Consider the following 20,518-nt stretch of genomic DNA (forward strand, 5'->3'; position numbering starts at 1 on the left):
ATGGGGAAAGAGCAGATGAGTTAAACTTATTGGATAGCTCAGTCGAGGGCCTGCATGGGCTTGGCGAGCTGAATGGTCTCCTGTGCTGGAAGATTCTCTAATCTGTGTATGTATACTGAGTTTCTGTGTTTGCAGGCGTTGTATTCACTCAGATGGGGATTGCTGATGCCGTGTTAGCAGCACCCACTCAGTGTGGGATCCATTTTATTGACCCATGAATGTTACAGTGGAACCCGGCTGCTCATTTTGGCCATTCACCTAACTGCTCACCTATAACTAACTGAGAGGTGAACAGTGACCTGTAACATAAATGGGTATCATGGCCATGAGTTAGCCAGTTGTGCATTCATGCCCCACCCCAGAAACTTGAATGCAAAATCTGGGCTGACTTTCAGTGCAATACTGGGGGAGTGCTGCTCTGTCACTGGTGATGTCCTTCAGTTGAAACTTTAAACCAAGACCCTGTTTGCCCTCTCAAGTGGATGTATAAGATCCCACACCACTATTTGAAGAGGAACAGGAAAATCTCCTCAGTATCCTGGCCAATATTTATTACTCAACCAGTATCATTAAACAGATTGTGTGGTGATTTATCTCATTGCTGTTAGTGGGGGCTTGCTGTGCACAAATTCGCTGCCTCATTTCTTACATTGCAATAGTGAGTACACATCATTGTCTAACATGGGTAGGATGCATATTGAATTTCTCAACTGAGTCAAAGATGGACCAGCCCAGATTGATTAAAGGAATTCCAGATTAAGCACCACTGGGAAATACTTCCCAGAGACAGACAGTGTAATGATTAAATACATCCAGCTATAAATAGAGAGATTATAACAAAATGCAATTAATAACAGGAGCATGATATATAATGGGAAAGAGAGTAATGCAGAGAAAAAACAGAAGGAATGTAAAAAGTACAGAAGGTATAATTCTGTGATGTTAATCCTGTGATTCTAAATATCCAATTCTAGCCTATGTTACAGACAGGAGAAGGTTTAATTTAAATAGCTCTGATTTCTCCACTCACTACTGATCCATAAACAGAAAGTTGTTTTTGATTTTTGATTTCCCTCATTATATGTGGTGGTGTATATTCCAATCCTCTATTAATAACCCCACAGCAAACTCGAGATGAGGTAAAATAAGAGAGTTGGTTTATTTTATACACACATATAAAACATGGGAAAGGGGTTTTGCAATGTCCACCCCTTTTTGCACTCATACAATAAAAGAGGGAAAAGGGAGAGAAAGGAGCTCAGGGCAGAGACCACGATAAAAATAAGAAGATTCACATGAGTCTGGAATCCAGAATCAAAATACAATGAGGAATTCTTTCGCAGAGTTCAGCTGGCTGAAGACTGATGGTGTAAGATTTACTTTTCCGGTGGTGTTGATGTCCCAAGATGAAGTAGGCACGAAGAGATTGAATCAGTTCTGTAGGCAATAGTACAAAATCTTCTCAGTGGAGTCAGGTTAGATGGGGGCCAATTGTCAAATCTGGTATTGCCTGTTGCCAGTATTGCCAGTATGGCCTGCTCAACAAATGTTAAACAGTAGACTGAAGAGAGAATTCAAAAGTTGCATAACTAGAACAATTCAAACAGCTCCAGCCTAGGTCATGTAACAGGTGGTTTTGGGTTGAGCTTCTCAGCTAACGAGGCCTCTTGTTAAAACCCATTCTGTTTTGAGCAGGTAAGTGTAGAACCATTAGCACAATGTTGGAGATGAGGAGTCACAAATAGCTCTTTCTTTGCCCATAGCTAGCTAGTGCAGGCGTCTCATCTACTATCCTTTGTGTTGGCTTAGCTGGAATGTTCATACAATCCAAGGTGTTAGCTTTTTAAAAATTCATTCATGGGATTTGGGTGTCGCTGGCTGGCCAGCATTTATTGCCCATCCCTAATTGCCCTTGAGAAGGTGGTGATAAGCTACCTTCTTAAACTCCTACAGATGCAGGTACACCCACAGTGCTGTTAGGGAGTAAGTTCTAGGACTTTGACCCAGCGACGGTGAAGGAATGGCGATATATTTCCAAGTCAGGATGGTAAGTGGCTCAGAGGGGAATTTGCATGTGGTGGTGTTCCCATGTGTTTGTTGCCCTTGTCCTTCTAGATAGTAGATGCTGTGGGTTTGGAAGATTCTGTCTAAGGAGCCTTGGTGAGTTCCTGCAGTGCATCTTGTAGATAGTACACACTGTTGCCACTGTGCATTGGCGGTGTTGGGAGTGAATGTTTGTGGGTGTGTTGACAATCAAGCGGGCTACTTTGTCCTGGACAGTGTCAAGCTTCTTGAGTGTTGTGGAAGCTACACTCATCCAGGCAAGTGGAGAGTATTCCATTACACTCCTGACTTGTGCCTTCTAGATGGGCTTTGGGGGAGTCAGGAGATGAGTTACTCATTGCGGGATTCCCAACCCCTGTCCTGCTCTTGTAGTCACAGTATTTATATGGCTAGTCCAATTCAGTTTCTGGTCAATGGTAACCCCCAGGATGTTGATAGTGGGAGATTCAGCGATGGTCATTGAATATCCAGGGGTTCAAAAACTTCCAGACCGACCATCATGTGGTCAGTGGCAGCCATCTTAGCAGTCCAGCCATTTGTCCATTTAAAAAAAGCTATAATTTTATAAAGTAGCCAGGCTGATATAGACGTTCATATCACATTTCATATTTCTTTACATGGTCTTGGAGAGAGGAGAATAGAAAGTGAAGAAGTATACATGCGTTCTCTCATTCACAATGCACACCAGACACAGTTAGCAGGGAAATGTTCCCTGCTGCATTTTCTTTTTGTGATTTAAACCGTGGACATGGCATTGTCCAGCCCTGGGATTTGGGAAGGTTTAGGTAACTTGGGAGGGTTTGAAACTCACCTGCCTTTTTTTCATTTGTGGCCTGTGGGCATGGCCAGCATTTTTTTGTTCATTCCTAATTGCCCTTGTTCAGAGGGCATTTTAAGAGCCAACCACATTGCTGTGGGTCTGGAATCATATGTAGGCCAGACCAGGTAAGGACAGCAGATTTCCTTCCCTAAAGGGCATTAATGAACCAGTGGCTTTTTACAACAATCTGGCAATTGATTTGTGGTCTTTATCAGACAGATTTTTATTGAATTCAAATTTCACCCTGGTGGGATTCAAACCCCTAGAACATTACCCTGGGTCTCTGGAATGCCAGTCCAATGACAGTAGCACTATGCCACTGCCTCCCTCCGGCTGGGGAAGTCTATTCAGTGCTAGAGCTCTGACTTACCTGTGATGGGGGTCAGACATTCCTATCTCCTGATTAATTATTTTCAAAGGGTCTAGGGGTTTTACAGGGTGGTTAGCCCTCAGGGGGTGTTAATCCACAGGGCAATGCTGGACATCTCACTCTTTGGGTGATGGGCCCTGGAGTCATAGGGCTGAGCTGCTCTTGTCCAGCCTAGCTGCTGGTGTCCACTTTAGTAACCTGGGGGTTCATATGTTCAGACCCAGGGACTGTGGGTAAAGTGAGGGTCAGGAGAATGGGGTGTTTTAAAGGGAGCTGTGCACTTTCGGGGATTCTGGGACAGGGTCCGGTTGAGGCGCTAGCACAACTGAAGAGTTCCAGCATTTGTTGCTAGGTGCTTTGGGTTGGCATGGCAACAGGTGGGCAGATGGCTCCAGAACTTGGGCCAGTCTTTCTGGACCAGGACGATAGGAAGATGGCCTTCTGGCAAGGGCCTCTCCTGCATCCATACCGGAGAGGGCTACAGTGCTGAAGCCTGTTTGGGGTTTCTGGATCATTTTAAAGGAGGTAGTGAATTCTGTCTGGTCATCTTGTGCTTCTGCATGATCGTGGGTGAGCATGGGGGCCAATCTGGTCGGGGTCCCTCTGCTGAGTAGTTTGGGGGGGGGGCGTGGTAGACTTCATATCTTTTTGGACATTACTGCCCTCTGATGGGTGGTCAGCTCTTGCTGTACCTGCTGGTGGCTTTTCAAATAAGTGAGGCATCATCCTCTCTCTTTCTGTGCCAGTTTGGGAACCTTTCTGGTCCATATTTAAATTTGCCATACAGCCTCAGGCCAAACCAATCAATGGCCTCCTGGCTGGGACCTTTGGCTTGGTGTGGGTGCTCTCGTAGCTTGTTCCATGTCCCTTGAAATCCTTCTGCCCTCATGTGGAGGCGCAGTTCCAGCTACACTGCCTTCTGTCTTTTCAACAGGGGGAGGCATCTCACTCCATCTGCTCATTGGTTTGGGAACTCCTTTTTTCCCTAATTAATGTTGGAAAGAAGGTTCCTGCCAGTCATGCTTCAGTCAAGTTCTTACCATTTTCCTTTCCAGGCTGAATAACCGACCTTCCTTCAGGTTTTTCGGCAACATGGGGCATCTCCCTCACTATTCCTCTCCCTACTCTCATGCTTCCCTTGTCCCAATTTAATCCTGGGATATTTGGGGAGTGGATTTCAGATTCTTGGGGCCTTCTCTAGACCTCTTCTAATTCTTCTGGCCTGGCTTTGACCTTGCTACCTTCGAGCAGCACTCGCTCAAGGTCTATGCGTGCTATCTTACCCTTTTGGGCCTCAGGACTTCTCCAGCTTTCTGCCCTTCTGCAGATTTCGACTGGCTGATGTTGGCCTCTTTTCGTTTGCTGGCTAACACCTGGCTGCCAGTCAAATCATCCCCAAGGAAGAAATTGTTTCCTGCTAACAGTGGTTCTGGGCCAATTCCTACTGTAATGAGGCCTGAAACAAGGTCACACGCCATGTGGACCTTATGGAGGGATCCTCCTCCCACTCCACTGAACAGTGCTTGGCCTTCAGGGACAACTCAGGGGGTAGGTTTAAATTTCCCTCCAACATTAAGGACTGAGTGGTCCCTGTGTCTCAAAGCAGTACCAGGGACTTGCTCATGTTTTGGGACGTGTAGCGGGGCACTGTTCCTGAATGGACAAAACTCCGGAAATTCTCTGGGAGTTTGACTCAGACAAACAGCGTGCCATGCCCTCCACAGGGTAAGTTTCTATAGCGAAAGGCTCTGCCTGCTCTGCTGCACTTCCCATTGGGGGATTACTCATGTGAAGCCCTACTAGACCAAATGGCTTGGCTCTCAATCTCCAGCATGCGGGTCTGGAATGGCCTATTTTGTTGCAGGAAGACTACACCGGCCTCCGGGAATTCTCCTTTCGTGCTGCCTGGGGGTTTCTCCCACTTTCTTTTGTGTTTTATTTTCTGGGTGCTTACCTTTCCAATGCTCAGGGGTATAGCTTGGAAAGGATCCGCCTGGGTTTCCAGGCCTATGGGTGAAGTTATAGCTGTCTGATGTGACAGTTGCACCTTGGGCTGTAGGATTCTCTGCTCCTCGAGGTGCATTCGCAGGTTGGAGGGGAGGCAGTTTTTGAATTTCTCCAACAGAACTAGTCATGGGATTTTTAGGAATCTTATCCATTGGACAAATGTGATTTGTTTCAGCCGTTCAACTCGATGCAGTTTGTGTGGGCTTCTTATGAGTGTTCTGGAATTGTTAGCGGTATGACTCTGGGACTAACTCGTAGGCAGTTAGGATGGCAGCCTTCGTCTGCTCATAATTCAGGGGCACCTCAGAAAGCAACATGGAGTAGACCTATTGGGCTCTCCCTGACAGCTGCCCTAGAATTAAAAATGTCCAGATCTCTGAGAGCCATTTTACCTGTCCTGCTATTTTCTCAAAGATGATAAAAAATGACTCCACATCACTCTCTTCAAACTGGGAAGAAATCTCGGATGCTTGAGGGCTTCAAAAAGCAGCTCTGGGTTAGCGGGATAGGGGATGCTGCCGGATAAAGAGAGATTTTCCCCTGCAGCTTCCAATTGTCAGGCCTCTCTCTCCCTTCGAGCTGCTAGCTCCTTTTCCAATCTTTGGAGCTGGAATTCTCTCTCCCTTTCCTGTTCCTTTGCTCTCTTTCCCTCTTTCCCTTTCTCTCTCTCTTTCCCTCTTCTGAAATTCTAGCTCCAATTTAATCTTTGCCAGCTTGAAATCGGCTAGTGGATGGGATTTGGAGTCATGATTGAGCTCTTCATCTGACTGCTCTACTGGTAACGTCAGATCCAGACCTTCCACCAACATCAGGATTAGTTTCTTTCTTTTGGAATTGCTGGGCAATTTGAACTGTATCTCCTGAGCTGCAGCTTTTAATTGATCTGCGCTAAGGGTCTCCAAACTTTCCCTGTTTAAATTCTTTTGCTGAACAAACATTTGGGGCATCAAACATTGCCATTTTCTTCATGTTAGGACAAGGGATTTGCTGTGGTAACTTACTTATCTTAAAATTAATTCCAGCCACTGAGTTTCCGTCTTTTGGTTTCCAATTGGCTCTTTTACCTCTAATTTGGCTCGTCTCTTAACCTGGACTCTGGTCAAATTCAAATTGAATGAGTCTCAGATATGAGCTCCCTATTTCTGTAATGGTCAGGAGGGGGGTTAGTTTAGAACAGCCCTGATTTCTCCACTCATTTCTTATTTTTATTGAGTTCTCTGCCCTGAACCACTTTCTCTCCCTTATCTCTCTTTTATTGTATGACTGCAAAAAGTGGCAGACGTTGCAAAACCCCTTTCTCAAGTTTTGTGTATGTGTGTAAAAGTCCATAAACGTAAAGAGGGAAGTAAAAAATGAAAAACGCTTTTCCAAATGGTGGTGTATGTTTTTTAAAATTCATTCATGGGATGTGGACGTCGCTGGCTAGGCCAGCAATTATTGCCCATCCCTAACTGCCCTTGTTCAGACGGCAGTTAAGAGTCAACCACATTGCTGTGACTCTGGAGTCACATGTAGGCCAGACCAGGTAATAACAGCAGATTTCCTTCCCCAAAGGGCATCAGTGAACCAGATGGTTTTTTTCAACAATCAACAATTGTTTCATGGTCATCATCAGACATTTAATTCCAGATTTTTTAAAAATTAAATTTAAATTTCACCATCTTTTGTGGTGAGATTCAAACCCAGGTTCCCAGAAGATTACCCTGGGTCTCTGGAATACCAGTACAGTGGCTCAACCCTTCAGTTATCAAGTGATCCAATCCTCGATTAATAACCCCACAGCAAACTCGAGATGAGGTAAAATAAAAAGTTTGATTTATTTTACACACACACACACACACACACAAAACTTGAGAAGGGGGTTTTACAATGTCTGCCACTTTTTGCATTCAAATGATAAAAGGGGGATAAGGGAGAGAAAGTGGTTCAGGGCAGAGACCTAAATAAAAATAAGAATAATGGTTTCACGTGAGTCCAGAATAAAAGACCAATGAGGAATTCTTTCGCAGAGTTCAGCTGGCTGAAGACCACTGGTGTAAGATTCACTTTTCCGGTAGTGTTGATGTCCCAAGATGAAGTAGGCACGCAGAGATTGAGTCAGTTCTGTAGGCAATAGTACAAAATCTTCCCAACAGAGCCAGGATAGATGGGGGGCATTTGTCCAACCTGGCCAGAGCTTGCTTCTGCATGGCCTGCCCATCAGATGTTAAACAGTAGACTCCGAAAGATGTATAACTGAAGCAATTAAAACAGCTCAAGTCTTGGTCATGTTATGGGTGGTTTCAGGTTGAGCTATTCAGCTAACCCATTGTGTTTGGAGGAAGTAAGTGTAGAACCATTAGCACAACATTGACGACGAGTCACAAATAGCTTAGCCTTTGTCCATAGCCAGCTGGTGCAGTTGTCTTGTCTACTGTCCATTGTGTTGGCTTGGCTGGAATATTTCTACAATGCCAGGAGTGTTAAATTCCAGGGGGTTAATGTGTCAGCCTTTGTCCATGTTCAAACTGCTCAGAAATTTCAAGAACTACCATTCTGGTCAGCACCGACCATTTTATCAGTCCAACCATTTGTCAGTTTTAACGAAAAAACAGAATAATAATTTTATAAAGTAGCCAGGATGATATAGACATATATATTTATTTACCTTCTGGATGGGACACCTATATCCAACATGGAGCAACTTACCCTTAGGGACTCCTTATTACTCATCCAAACCAAACATTTTGAGCAAAGCTATTAAGTTGACCCTTAACCTTCTCCGCTTTAAAGAGAATAGCCACAGTTTCTGTAGCCTCTTCAAGTAACTAGAGCTTCTTATAACTCTCTAGTAATTATCCTTGTGCAACTTCTAAGGCCTTGACATCCTCCTTAAAGTATGATTCCCAGACTTGAATACAATATTCCAACTGCGACCTAGCCAGGATTTCTAAAGGCTTAGCATGACTTCCTTGCTTTTATATTCACTGCATCTATAAATAATGCTAATAATCCAAACCTCCTTTTCCAAAAAGCAGACTTTTCAGCTCTTCCACCACCTTCATCAACACGAGTAGGTACATCTCAGCTCTCTGGAAGATTGTGGCCAGAGCCTTGAAACTTCCATTCTTTCTTCCCAACCAGGGATGCATTCCATCCAGGCCAGTTGACTTTTTCCAATTTGAGCCCTTTTGGGTATCTCATCTTTACTTTTATCCTATACAATATTATTACTTCCTCCTCCTTTACTGTAACACTGGCAGCGACATCTTCCCTAGTGAAGACAGATCCAAAGTACTCATTTGTATCACAGGCATGCCCTTCCACAAGAGGATCACTTTCATTCAGAATTGGCCCAACTCTTTGGTAATCTTTGATCAATGCAGTCCACAAACTCGCCTATCACTATTAAGTTATTAACCTGTTCCCTGCAGACAACCCCTTACCCTTCACGGCCTCCAACTCCTCACACTCACTCCCTCCCTCACCCCCTCCATTCTCTCAGCTTCTCCATTCCCCTCACCCAATCACACACTCAACCCCTCAAACCTCCACTCTCAAGACCCACATCCCTTCCATCTTCTATATTCCCCCTCACCTTCCTGACCCATTCAGTCCCTCAGCCAAACCCCCATCCCCACCTGCTCAGTCTGCCTCTATGCCTCACTCTGAGACCAGATGTCAATTCAGTTTCTTAAAGAATTGATTACTCCTTTTATGGGGCATAGTGGGGGATGGGGAGGTGGGTGTGGGAAGTGTTGTCTCACAGATCAGCTCACATTCTGAGGAGGAATGTGAAGGTTTTAGAGGTGGTGCAGAAAAAATCATGGGAATGTTTCGAATGCTAAGGAGCATGATTTACATGGATAGATTGGAGAAGCTGTAACTCTTCTCCTTAGATAAGAAAAAGTTGAGAGGAGATTTGATAAAGGTGTTCAAAATCATGAGGGCCCTGGACAGAGTAGGTATGAAGAAACTTTCCCCATTAGTGGAAGGATCAAGAATTAGCAGACACAGGGAAATATGGTGGCAGAGTGGTAATGTCACTGACCTACTCATCCAGAAGCCCAGAGTTGTAGGTTCAAATCCCACCAAAGCAGCTGATGGAATTTAAATTCAATCAATAAATCTGAAATATAAAGCTAGTCTTAGTAATGGTGACTATTATTGATTGCTGTAAAAGCCCATCTCATTCACCCATATCCTTTAGGGAAGGAAATCTGCCATCCTTACTTGGTCTGGTCTATATGTACCTACAGCAACGTGGTTGACTTTTCACTGCCCTCTGAAATGGCCTAACAAGTTACTCAGTTCAAGGGAAATGAGGGGTAGGCAACATCCCAGTAAGTATATGTTTAAAAAACACAGATTTAAGTTGGTGGGCAAGAGAACCAACAGGAACAAGAGGAAAAGTTTTCTTACAGAGCAAGTGGTTAGGATCTGTAATGCACTGCCTTAGGGTGTGGTGCAGTGAGATTCAATCATGGACTTTTAAAGAATATTGGACAATTATCAGAAGAGAAAAATATTGAAGGGCTACGAGGAAAAGGGAGGGGAGCAAGACTTGGTGAGTTGCTCTTGCAGAGAGCCAATGCAGACATGATGGGCTGAATGGGCTCCTTCTGTGCTGTAACCATTCTATGATCCTGAGCCCTGAGGCATTGATACCTAGGGCTTGGGGCCAGGATTTTACAGCCCCTCCCACGCGACAGGGTATTACAGTCCCACTGAACTGAATGGAGCTTTAAATGGCTCGCTGCCTCCACCAGGGGGAGACACGCCATGGCCGGGCCATAAAATCCTGGCCTGGGTCCAAATTGTTACTCGCCAATCAGGAAAATGCATAGAAATTTCATTGAAGCAACACACACTGCTCTTGAGCTGGACCTGTGACTGCTGTTAGCAAGAGTTTACACTGAGCAAGCTCTTCAATTTCTAAAATATTCCTTTTCTATCTCTGTTCACAGCAGCAGAATTGAAGATGAAGATGATGATGAGGTTGGGGTGAACAAGACATGGGTTCTGGCTCCAAAATCTCAAGACCCAGATGCAACACACATTCTGAACTCACTGCTGAGTGGGTATGACAACAAACTGCGGCCAGATGTTGGAAGTAAGTGAGAGATTTGTTAGAGCTGATTATCAGGCAGACTCACCCAGTTCTCATCATATGTGTAGTGCAGAGAGCTAAGGAGCAGCATTCATACTGCGAGACTGGTAGTCCTGGGATTATCTAACCCTTTCTTTGACTGCATTTAGGTTGTGTCCACTTCTAGTCCAAGCAAAGAAAGAATGCAATGGACAAGAGATAGAGTGCATTGACAAAGCTGGGGCGACTTCAAGCTGTGAAGAAAGGAATAAAAAGTTAGGCTTTTTTTTACTGAAACTAGTTAAGGGCCAAACTGAGAGAGATCATCCAAAATATGGAGGATTATGATCAGGTGAGAACATATTATCATTGGCCGGTAAGACATTAATAATTGGAAACAAGTTACACATTATCACAACAAATAATTAAAAAGGAAATTAAAATAAATTTACTTCACACTTAGGGTGATTAGGATGTGGCATTGTTTTTGACAAACAGCTGTTTAAGGCGAGTCTATTAATTATTTCTTAAAACAATTAGGTAGTCAAGTGAAAAAGAGGAATATTGAATGACGTGAGGGGTGAGGAGAGTGCGATTAGACTGGGTGACATCTTAAAGGGCGAGGAAGTGAGCAGGAGTGTGGATTAGATTAGATGGGATGTTAAAGGGTACATAGGAACATAGGATTTAGGAGCAGGAGTAGACCATTTGATGAATTTGGCATTCAATAAGATCATGGCTGATCTGAGTGTGGTCTCAAATTTCCTGTTTCCCTTGACTCGCTTCTATATCAAAAATCCATATAATTCTACCCTGAAAATATTCACTGACCCAGTCTTCACTGCTTTCTGGGAAAGAGAATTCCATAGAATAATGACCCTCTGAGATAAAAAATTTTTCCTCATCTCCACCTTATTTTTAAATGGTGTTTTAAACGAGACTGGTTCTAGTCTCCCCACAAGAGGAAACATCCTCCCGGTATCCATCCTATCAAGTTCCCTCAGGATCTTATATTTTTCAATAAGATCACCTCTCATTCTTCCAAACTCCAGTGGGCGTAGGCCCAAACGGTTCAACCTTTCTTCATAAGATAATCCTTTATCCCAGGGATGAATCGAGTGAACCTTCCCTTAACTGCTTCTCACTCAATTTTGTCTTCTGTTAAATAAGGAGAACAAAACTGTAGATAGTACTCCAGATGTGGTCTCACCAAGGCCCTGTACAGCTGCAGTAAAACTTCCCAACTTTTATATTGCAAACTAACTTGTCGTGATTCATGTACCAGGACACCCAGATCCCTCTGTACCTCAGAGTTCTGCAGCCTCTTTCCATTTAAATAAGATACTGCTTTTCTATTCTTCCTGCCAAAGGGGACTAGCTCATATTTATCCACATTTACTCTATTTGTCAGATATTTGGCCACCCTCTTAACCTATCTATATCTCTTTGTAGGCTCTTTTCCTCCTTTTGACAACTTACTTTCCTACCTATCTTGGTGTCACCTGCAAACTTAGCTACCATAAATGTAATTGCTTCATCCAAGTCATTGATGCAGATTGTAAATTGTTGAGACACTAGCATTGATTCCTGTGGCTCCGCTGGTTATAGCTTGCCAGCCCGGAAAAGACCCATTTATCCCTGCTCTCAGCTTCCTCTTAGCTAACCAATCTTTTCTCCATGCCGATATTTTACCCACTACACCATGAGCTCTTAATGTGCGTAGTAATCTTTGATGTGGCATCCGATCAATTTTGAATACACTACATCCCTCACCTTCTTGGTAAATGAGAGGCACAGCATGTTTCAATGATTTGTTTCCAAAAGCATAAACAATAAATTTAAGCATAATATAAACATTATACTTCACCACCAATGTTCTTGTATATTCTAACTTTTCTATTAAATTAACAATGCCCTCAGTTATATACAATGAAAACAGTGTTTCGGATGGGGAGAAGTGGTGGGTTATTTTCCCTCTTGGCCCACCTCTTGGTTGACCACAACAAGGTTCTTTGAGAAGGAATTTTTTTTAAACCTTTTTGAGTGCTGTGACTTTAAAGAACAGACATGAACCGGCTTTCTTGTAAGTTTAAATCAAAAGAAAGGATAAACACTTACTTCCACAAAACCCAAATTTAAACGCAACAGAAACCAATCCCCAAACACACGGATGTGTACACACAGAAGAATAGACCCTTCCTAGAGATTTAACGTGCAGTTAGATTATGAACAGAGTAATGGGAAACAAGTCACTTATTTTTAACCAGCCCGTTAAGATGGAGGTTGAAAAGTATTGCAGGACTCCTGAAGGATTCTCTCTTAGTTCCTTGGAGACAAATGGAGGTTGGAAGTTTCTGGTTTTTTCAGACAAATTTGTGGCCAGGCTCCTGTAGTGAAGAAATATAGGGGAGGACTTTACCCTCATCAGGTGGGCTCAGTGGGATTGGGCAGAGGGTTCAGGAGGCTGACCACCACCCACGATCGGGGCCAGACAGTGATTTCATGCTGGTGGGCCAATTAAGGCCCACCCAGCATGAAACTGTGCGGCAGCACTTAGCACATTATGCACCTGTGAAACCTATTTTCATTTTTAATTAACAAAAACAAAAATAGCTAGAAAAACTCAGCAGGTCTGACAGGAGTTCTGATGAAGAGTCATACGGACTCGAAATGTTAACTGTGTTTCTCTCCACAGATGTTTTCAGATCTGCTGAGCTTTTCCAGCTGTCTTTGTTTTTATTTCAGATTTCCAGCATCCATAGTATTTTGCTTTTATCTTCATTTTTAAGTAACTTCTCAGATGTATTGGGCTGAACAATATGGAGTGGGGTGGTGGTGAGGGTGGGGAGGGGGGAGGGCAGGTGGCACGCTCCTCCTCACACCCCCCCACCCCCAGAGACATCGTCAGTATGATGTCAACATGCTCCACACCAACCTGCCCTGCAGCCATAAAGCAATGCAGGGCAGGCTAATCAAGGCTAAGTAGGATGACCGCCACTCATTGGGGGTGGAAGCCCACCCTCTGGAGCTGCTGGCAAATCTGATTGGCTGACTGTGCCTGGGACTGCAGAAGGAAATGAAGATCAAGGCCCATGGAGCTGGTAAGTCCAGAGTCTTGGGCTAGGAGGACTTGGGTAGGTTAGAGAGAGGAGCCAGTTGGGAGTGCCTGCGTTTAAGGGAGAGCATGGGTGGAAGGAGGGTTTTTCAACCAAAGGGAGGCCGTCCTGTGATTGGCAATCAGCAGCTCCCCAAGAGCAACCCCCCCTCCCTTTAAAAAAAAGTCAGGTTTCCCACTCCCGCCCTGCTGCCCATGCTTAACATACAATGGCATGAACAGCGTATTATCTGGGTCAACTGGCTTGATGAAAAACCTAACTGACCCTTAATTATTCATTTAAATATGGTGGATGGGCTGCCTACTGCCTGAATTATGGGGGAGAGCTCAGGGATGGACAGGAAGGTGGTGGGTTGGGCACCCACCCTATTTTACATGCCCCCATAGGGAAACAGTGGGGGCATATAAAATTCAGCCCAGTGTCATAAGTTCACTTCATAACATAATCACGTAATTCTAGCCTTCTCTTTTGAGTAGAATATTGTCTAAGCCCACTAAGTTTCTCAAGAGCAGTTAGGGACGGGCAATAAATGCTGGCCTGGACAACAAAGCCCATGTCCTATGAATGAATAATAAAAAATGTTAAAACAGGTGTGGTCTCATTTCCCTCATGTTTTTCATCTGAAATGTTGATAACTAACTTGGATTCAGTGCTTATGGATGGTGTTTTCAGTGCTTTGAAGAATGATATGTTTCATGTGATGCTTTGAGAACCGCGCTTAGCAGCGATCATTGATCCTTTTGTGTGGGCCACAACAAATAGCTGTTGTCATAGGGAGTTGTTTGCTTTCCAACATAACACCACTTTTCAGAAGCACTTCCTTGGCTTTAGCGGAGTAGCTCTGAATTTCAGAGTTTTGCTTTGCATTTTCTCTCACTTGATCCTTCTGTTCTCAATCGTGTCTGCATATGTGTTGATCACTAACTTCCTGAGCTACTCCGCAGAGCTATGTACACATAGGATGTGCAAAGATGAAAGTTCCTGGAGGCTGTCTAGTAGTAAAGTGAGGAGTCACTGTGTAATTGCGAAGAAAGTGATACAGTTCTTACTTCCACTTGCTGTCAGCTACAGCTGCACATATCGCCTTTTCCAAGGTATGCACACATCTCTTGACTGCCTCATTAGCACTTGGCTAGCAGGGTGTGATTTTCCAAACAGAGAAGCCCAGATAGTTCAAGAATTTATTGAATTCATTGGAATTTCTCAAATGGTGAGAAATGATGAACAAAGCAAAAATCTGATTAAGCTTTGGGATGATTACTTTTGTTGAAGCAGATGTAACTATTCCTTTAACTGGGAATCTACTGCAGTCATCAGTGATAACAAGTAAACATTCCACCAGTGGGCAAGCCTGCAAAACCAACACCAACTTCAATCCATGGTCCAGGAGGCAGTTCAGACATCTTGGAATGGTCGCAAAGATTTCTCATTGTGGTTGTTTGACATGGCACTGATTGTCTGTGTTCTACAATGTGATTAATTTCTCGGAACCTTACCTTTTCCCGAAGGAGTTGTTTGGTTTTGATAATTCCATGTGCTATATTGACAACACATTCCCTCAATGATTGTGGAATCATACTGCAGTTGTTGTGTAACACCAGATCAGTAGTGGTTGTAACAGTGAGCTCATGTTGAACATTATGAGGACCTTGCAGTGTGTAAGCTATTTTGTTTGTAGATGCTCTCTCAATCACGTCTTTCCAGTTTCATGATTCCATAGCCACCATACATAGTTACAATGCCTCATGACTGTTTTGTTGCTATGTTGATGTCAGCTAGTTTTAGCAACTTTGGCACAACATTTAGGCTTATGTAGTTAGGGTGTTGATTGGCAATCTTTTCTTTAAGATGAGTCGGACTGACTGTCAGCATCGGATGCCATGAAATATAATCCACTCGGTTGAGCTTATCTGGCTGATGATCAACATGGAACTCTACTCTTGTAGCTTGAGTATCCAACACTCATTTGAGTAGGTGGTTTGCTATGCAGATTGTTGAACAAGCTTACCAGTGGTCTATAATTGAAATAATAACCAAATTCACTTCCATTCAAGTAGAGATGAAAGTGTAAGATATCCCATGTGATTCAGGATGCTTCTCTCTCTATGAAGAATGTTGCTCTATGGGTGTTAGTGATCGGCTTGCCATCACATCAGTTGATGGCTTCCCTGCCTTTTCTTTTGCATGAGAACTGCACCTAAGCCAAACAGGCTTGCATCATGACCAACTGCATGGTTTTCTTAGAGTCAAAATAAGCATTTGTACAACTTCTTGCCACCCACTGTTTGATCTGGCATACATCTTGGCTGTGTGATGCAGTCCACTCCCGCTTGTCAGATTATGTGGTGGGGAGCATGGTGGGAGATAGCGTACTGAAGTCAGGGATGAAGCAACAACAGTACATAATGAATCCTAGCAGACTCCGGACTTCCTACACACTTGTAGGATCCACAGCATTTGAGATGGCTTCAACTTTCTGTGGATCAGGGGATACTCCTTCACCAATGAACACATGGCCAAAGGATTTGATTCTACTTTCATTGAGCAAGCACTTGTCTTTGTTCAAGGTTAGGTTACATTCTCTAAGACATTGATGGCATGTATGTAGGCATGTTTCAAGGTCACTTCCAGTACGATGAGAATACCATGTCACTGATGTTCAGTGTGTTGTAATGGTGATTGGTTACAGAACATGTTCGTTAAAGAAGTCTTCATAGTTTTCCGAATGTTAACAGCAAGTCTTTGTTAATTACTTGCAACTATATACATATATATATATATATATATATACAGTAAAGGATACAGGCATGGAGTTATCTCAATGTCTAAGTCTTAACATATCATTGCTCATGACCCTAGCTCTGGGTCATGTGCCTTCCTACATCACTGCGTGAGCAGTATTGTACTCAGTTCCATAGTAACCCTATATGTGCCAGACCCTTAAACTATACCTCCCCCCAAGTCTTTATCCCATGAATATAGAGCTATATGAGTTCACTTCAAGTCTTACATTGTTATAAGTCTTATGCATTTACTTTATTGTTACAACATTAATGCTATTCCACATTTTTGCCATTACAGCATTAATATTCACAGTATTCTCACTACCCCATCTCCCCCCTTCAAATCCTTGAAGTTAGAGGTTCAGGTGGTCTTGTTCACCATTTTGTTGGGACAGTGGCAGGCTCTGCTGGTTCTGGTTCTGGTTCTTACTGTTGGCTTGGACGTTGGATTGACATTTGGGTATGTCTTCATTCTTTTCTTCCATTGACCAAATCTGGTTGGTCCAGTTGTTGCAATGATCCATGGTTGCTGCTACCCACAATCATTTCTTGTGGGGTGGTGTTCATCTCCTTGGCGCTGCTTTTCCTTCTTCTTTCTACCTGTGGGCCATTCACAATGCCCTCTGTGGCTGAGGAAGAGTGTTCCTGTTGTGAGAGGAAGATTTAGTGATATGCTCACCTCTGCTTTTTGTTGTCGAAGGTGAAAGATTGCTCCCCCCAGCATCCCTGGTGGTTGCAGCCTGATAGCTGGAAGTTGTAATGTGTGAATGATGGTTACTGTGCTGAGCAGCTGTACCATCATCATAGCTGGAGGTAAAAAGTTCTCAGACCGCTGATCATTCTCTGGTACCACTTAAGCCCTGTGAATGCCACTGGAAACCACTTCCTATTTGCAAAAACATCCATCAGCCTTTGTTTCCTGTCGCTGAGCCAATTTTGAATCCAAAAATTATTCCTCTTCTGATTTTATTTAAGCCTGAAGCAATGCTGCATCTTAAAAATCTTTTCCTTCAAAGACACCAATTTTGTAACTGATCTGGGCCTTGGGTGAGTCCCAGTGGAGTTGGAAATAAGAAATTTGATTCCAGTGTAACAAACTCAAATACTGACCTTAAGTCAAGCTTGTGAGTAGCAGTTTGGGATCTATAGTTCCCAGTAGGCCTTGGGGCTTCTGGAGGTTCCATGGTAATTTCATAGGCCGTAGGCTGGTCTGAGCATTGGGGTCATTCCGGGATCTGGAATGATAATGGGCAAATCTGCTCCATAATGGGAGAAGAGAGTTTGAAGGTGAAGTCCGAGTCTGAATACTCTTTAGTGTTTGAGCATTCAGAACCATGCAGTCCTGCTTGGCTAACAACAGTGATTGGCTGGAGGAGATCCAGGACTACGCAGACATCCCTGCTCAGGAGAGAGAAAGGCTGCTTATGGATGATGTACATCTGCTCAATGATCGACTTTCCATCATATTCCAGGTTCCAGGATCATGCCAATGACTGGAAATTGGATTCCTCCTCCCCCATAAAGTGGAGCATCTGTCGTTCGAAGCCAGACATCTTTGAGCCAGGGTTCCTTGTCTGACAGGACTGTCCTGCTGGCTCCTAAATCTCATTTAAATCTTGTTATAGATTATTTACCAGAATGTCAACATTCCACAATGAAAAACCATCTCTGACCTCAGCACTAATATGTATCTTCTGGGCTTTCGGTCTTGACCTCGTGAATAGACCTTTGGGCTATCTGTTTGGTGCTGGGGTTTTGATTTGCACAGTTTACCAAAGTGTCGCTGTCTATTACAGTGAAAGTGTTGGGCTGTGCTCACAAGACACTAATCTCTCCTGTGAGGGTGCTTCACACCGCAGCACTGGCAAGGATGCTCTGCTGGGCAGTTCAGACTTGGGTGTGTCATTGTGACTTGATAAGCTGGACTGAGGGTTGGCTTCTGCCCCATGGTTTAATCTCATGCTTTAGGATTGTCCTGTTTTGCTCATGTAGCTCAGACAGTTGTAGTAGCTGGATTATCTTGTCTAGGGTAAGATCATCGTGGGAGACCAGAGAATAAATCATCCACCATGATTGAGCTCAAGCTTTAACTCTCCATATTCACACATCTCTGCCATCCTGTAGAGATCATTGATGAAGGAATCGACAGGTTCCCTGGGCAATTGGACTGTCTTTCCAATATTTTATTGGATCTCAAGTTGAAATAAAGTCAAAGGATTTTAAAACCTCCTCAAATTCAGTGGATGATTCATAAATTTCCTGTTGTGCAATTATGCAATCTACAATTGGCCCAATGAATAAAGATGTGTATTTACTTATTAGAACCATAGAAAGGTTATAGCACAGAAAGAAGTCATTCAGCCCATCGTGTCTGTGCCAGCCAAAAAAAAATTCTAGCTGCCCATTCTAATCCCACCTTCCAGCACCCGGTCCGTAGCCTTGCAGGTTACAGCACTTTATATGCAGAACTAGGTGCCTTTTAAATGAGTTGAGGGTTTCTGCCTCCACCACCAATCCAGGCAGTGAAATCCAGACACCCACCACCCTCGATGAAAAACTTCTTTACCCAATGTCCCCTCAAATCCTTCTACCAATCACCTTAAATCTTAAAGCTGGTAATTACTCTCCACTAGGGGAAATGGGACATCCCTGTCTACTCTATCTAGGCCCCACATAATCTTGTACACCTCAATCAGATCACCCCTCAGTCTCCTCAGTTCCAAGGAAAACAACCCCAGCCTATTCAATCTTTCCTCATAGCTGCAATTTTCACACCCTGGCAACATTCCTGTAATTCTCTTCTGTACTTTCTCCAGAACAATTATGTCCTCCCTGTAATATGGTGACCAGAACCGTACACAAAATTCCAGCTGTGGCCTAACCAGCATTTTATACAGTTTCATCATTACATCCCTGTGTTTGTATTCAATACCCCATCTAATAAAGAAAAGCATTCCATATGCTTTCTTTACCACCTTATCCACCTGTCCTGCCACCTTCAAGGACCTGTGGACATGCGTTCCAAGGTTTCTCATTTCTTCTACCCCTCTCAATATTGTCCCATTTTTTGTGTATTCCCCAGCTTTGTTTGATTTCCCCAAATGCATTGCTTCACACTTCTCTCAATTGAATTCCATTTTCCACTTCTCTGCCCACTCAGCCAAACCATTGATATCATCATGGAGACAACAACTACCATCTTTACTATCAACTACATGGCCAATTTTTGTGTCATCTGCAAATTTCCCAATCCTGTCTCCCATGTTTAAGTCTATAGTATTAATATATACAACAAGCAGCAAGGGCCCCAACGCTGAGCCCTGTGGAACACCTCTGGAAACCACTTTTCATTCGCAAAATCATCCATCAACCATTACAAAAACAGAAAATGCTGAAAAAACTCAGTAGGTCTAACAGCAGGAACACAGCATTAACATTTCAAGTCCGTATGACTCTTCTTCAGAGCCATATGGATCGAAACATTAACTCTGTTTTTCTTTCTCTTCACAGATGCTGTTACGCCTGCTGACTTTCTCCAGCATTTTCTGTTTTTGTTTCAGATTTCCAGCATTCACAGTATTTTGCTTTTATCAACCATTACCCTTTGTTTCCTGTTGCTGAGCCAATTTTAGATCCAAAAATTGTTCATCTTCTGATTTTTTATTTAAACCTGAAGCAATGCTGTATCCTAAAAATCTTTTCCTTCAAAGACACCAATTTTGTGACTGACCTGGGCCTTGGGTAAGTCCCTGCGTAGTTGGAAATGTGGAATTTGATTCCTGTGTAATGAACTCTGACACTGACCTTAAGTTGAGTTTGTGAGTTGCAGTTTGGGAGCTATAGTTTCCAATGGGCCTCGCGGCTTCTGTGCAAGTGCTGGCTGGGAAATGATCGCATGTGTGCAGTTCGTGTCCTTTTGCCTTTTTTGGATTTTCTGTGCATGTTCCAGTCGGACAATGGCCATCCATGTGCAGTTGGATTCTTTTACCAGCTTTGGGTCTGAAACTCAGGCTTTTCAGTCATGTGCCCACCAGGAAAGGTCTGCACATCTGCAGTTAGTCTTTTCACATCTTCAGGCGGGGATCCAGCTCTGTGCACATGCGCAGAAGGGGGAGAAAAGAAGGAACAAAGTGAAACGGTGTGAAACGCGAGGTCAGCTGATCTGAACTGGAGCGCTATTCGTGAGAATGCTTCCAGGAAGCAGAGCACTTGGCAAGCAGAAGGTGCCAAAAGAAGAATAAGGTCCCAAACCAGAGAGTGGGACAGAAAGAGGCCCCATAAGAAAGCCCC

The 20,518-nt window shown here is 43.6% G+C and overlaps 1 protein-coding gene and 1 long non-coding RNA gene across 3 annotated transcripts in view; one reads left to right on the forward strand and one right to left on the reverse strand.

Annotated features, from left to right (window-relative positions):
* LOC121282102 (gamma-aminobutyric acid receptor subunit gamma-4-like) overlaps nucleotides 1–20,518 on the forward strand; it is an 885,955-nt gene that overhangs the window by 77,976 nt on the left and 787,461 nt on the right. For both annotated transcript variants that reach the window (XM_041195567.1, XM_041195568.1), the window contains exon 2: nucleotides 10,208–10,353. In XM_041195567.1, coding sequence (XP_041051501.1) covers nucleotides 10,208–10,353 — 146 coding nt within the window. The remainder of the gene's footprint in view (nucleotides 1–10,207; nucleotides 10,354–20,518) is intronic.
* LOC121282103 lies at nucleotides 1,371–20,291 on the reverse strand. Its single transcript, XR_005943993.1, has 3 exons — nucleotides 20,033–20,291; nucleotides 10,397–10,583; nucleotides 1,371–1,437 (listed from the first exon to the last, which is right to left on the reverse strand). It is a non-coding gene; the product is annotated as an uncharacterized LOC121282103 (long non-coding RNA).

Source organism: Carcharodon carcharias, chromosome 9 (genome assembly GCF_017639515.1).
Source record: "Carcharodon carcharias isolate sCarCar2 chromosome 9, sCarCar2.pri, whole genome shotgun sequence".
NCBI classification, from domain to species: domain Eukaryota; kingdom Metazoa; phylum Chordata; class Chondrichthyes; order Lamniformes; family Lamnidae; genus Carcharodon; species Carcharodon carcharias.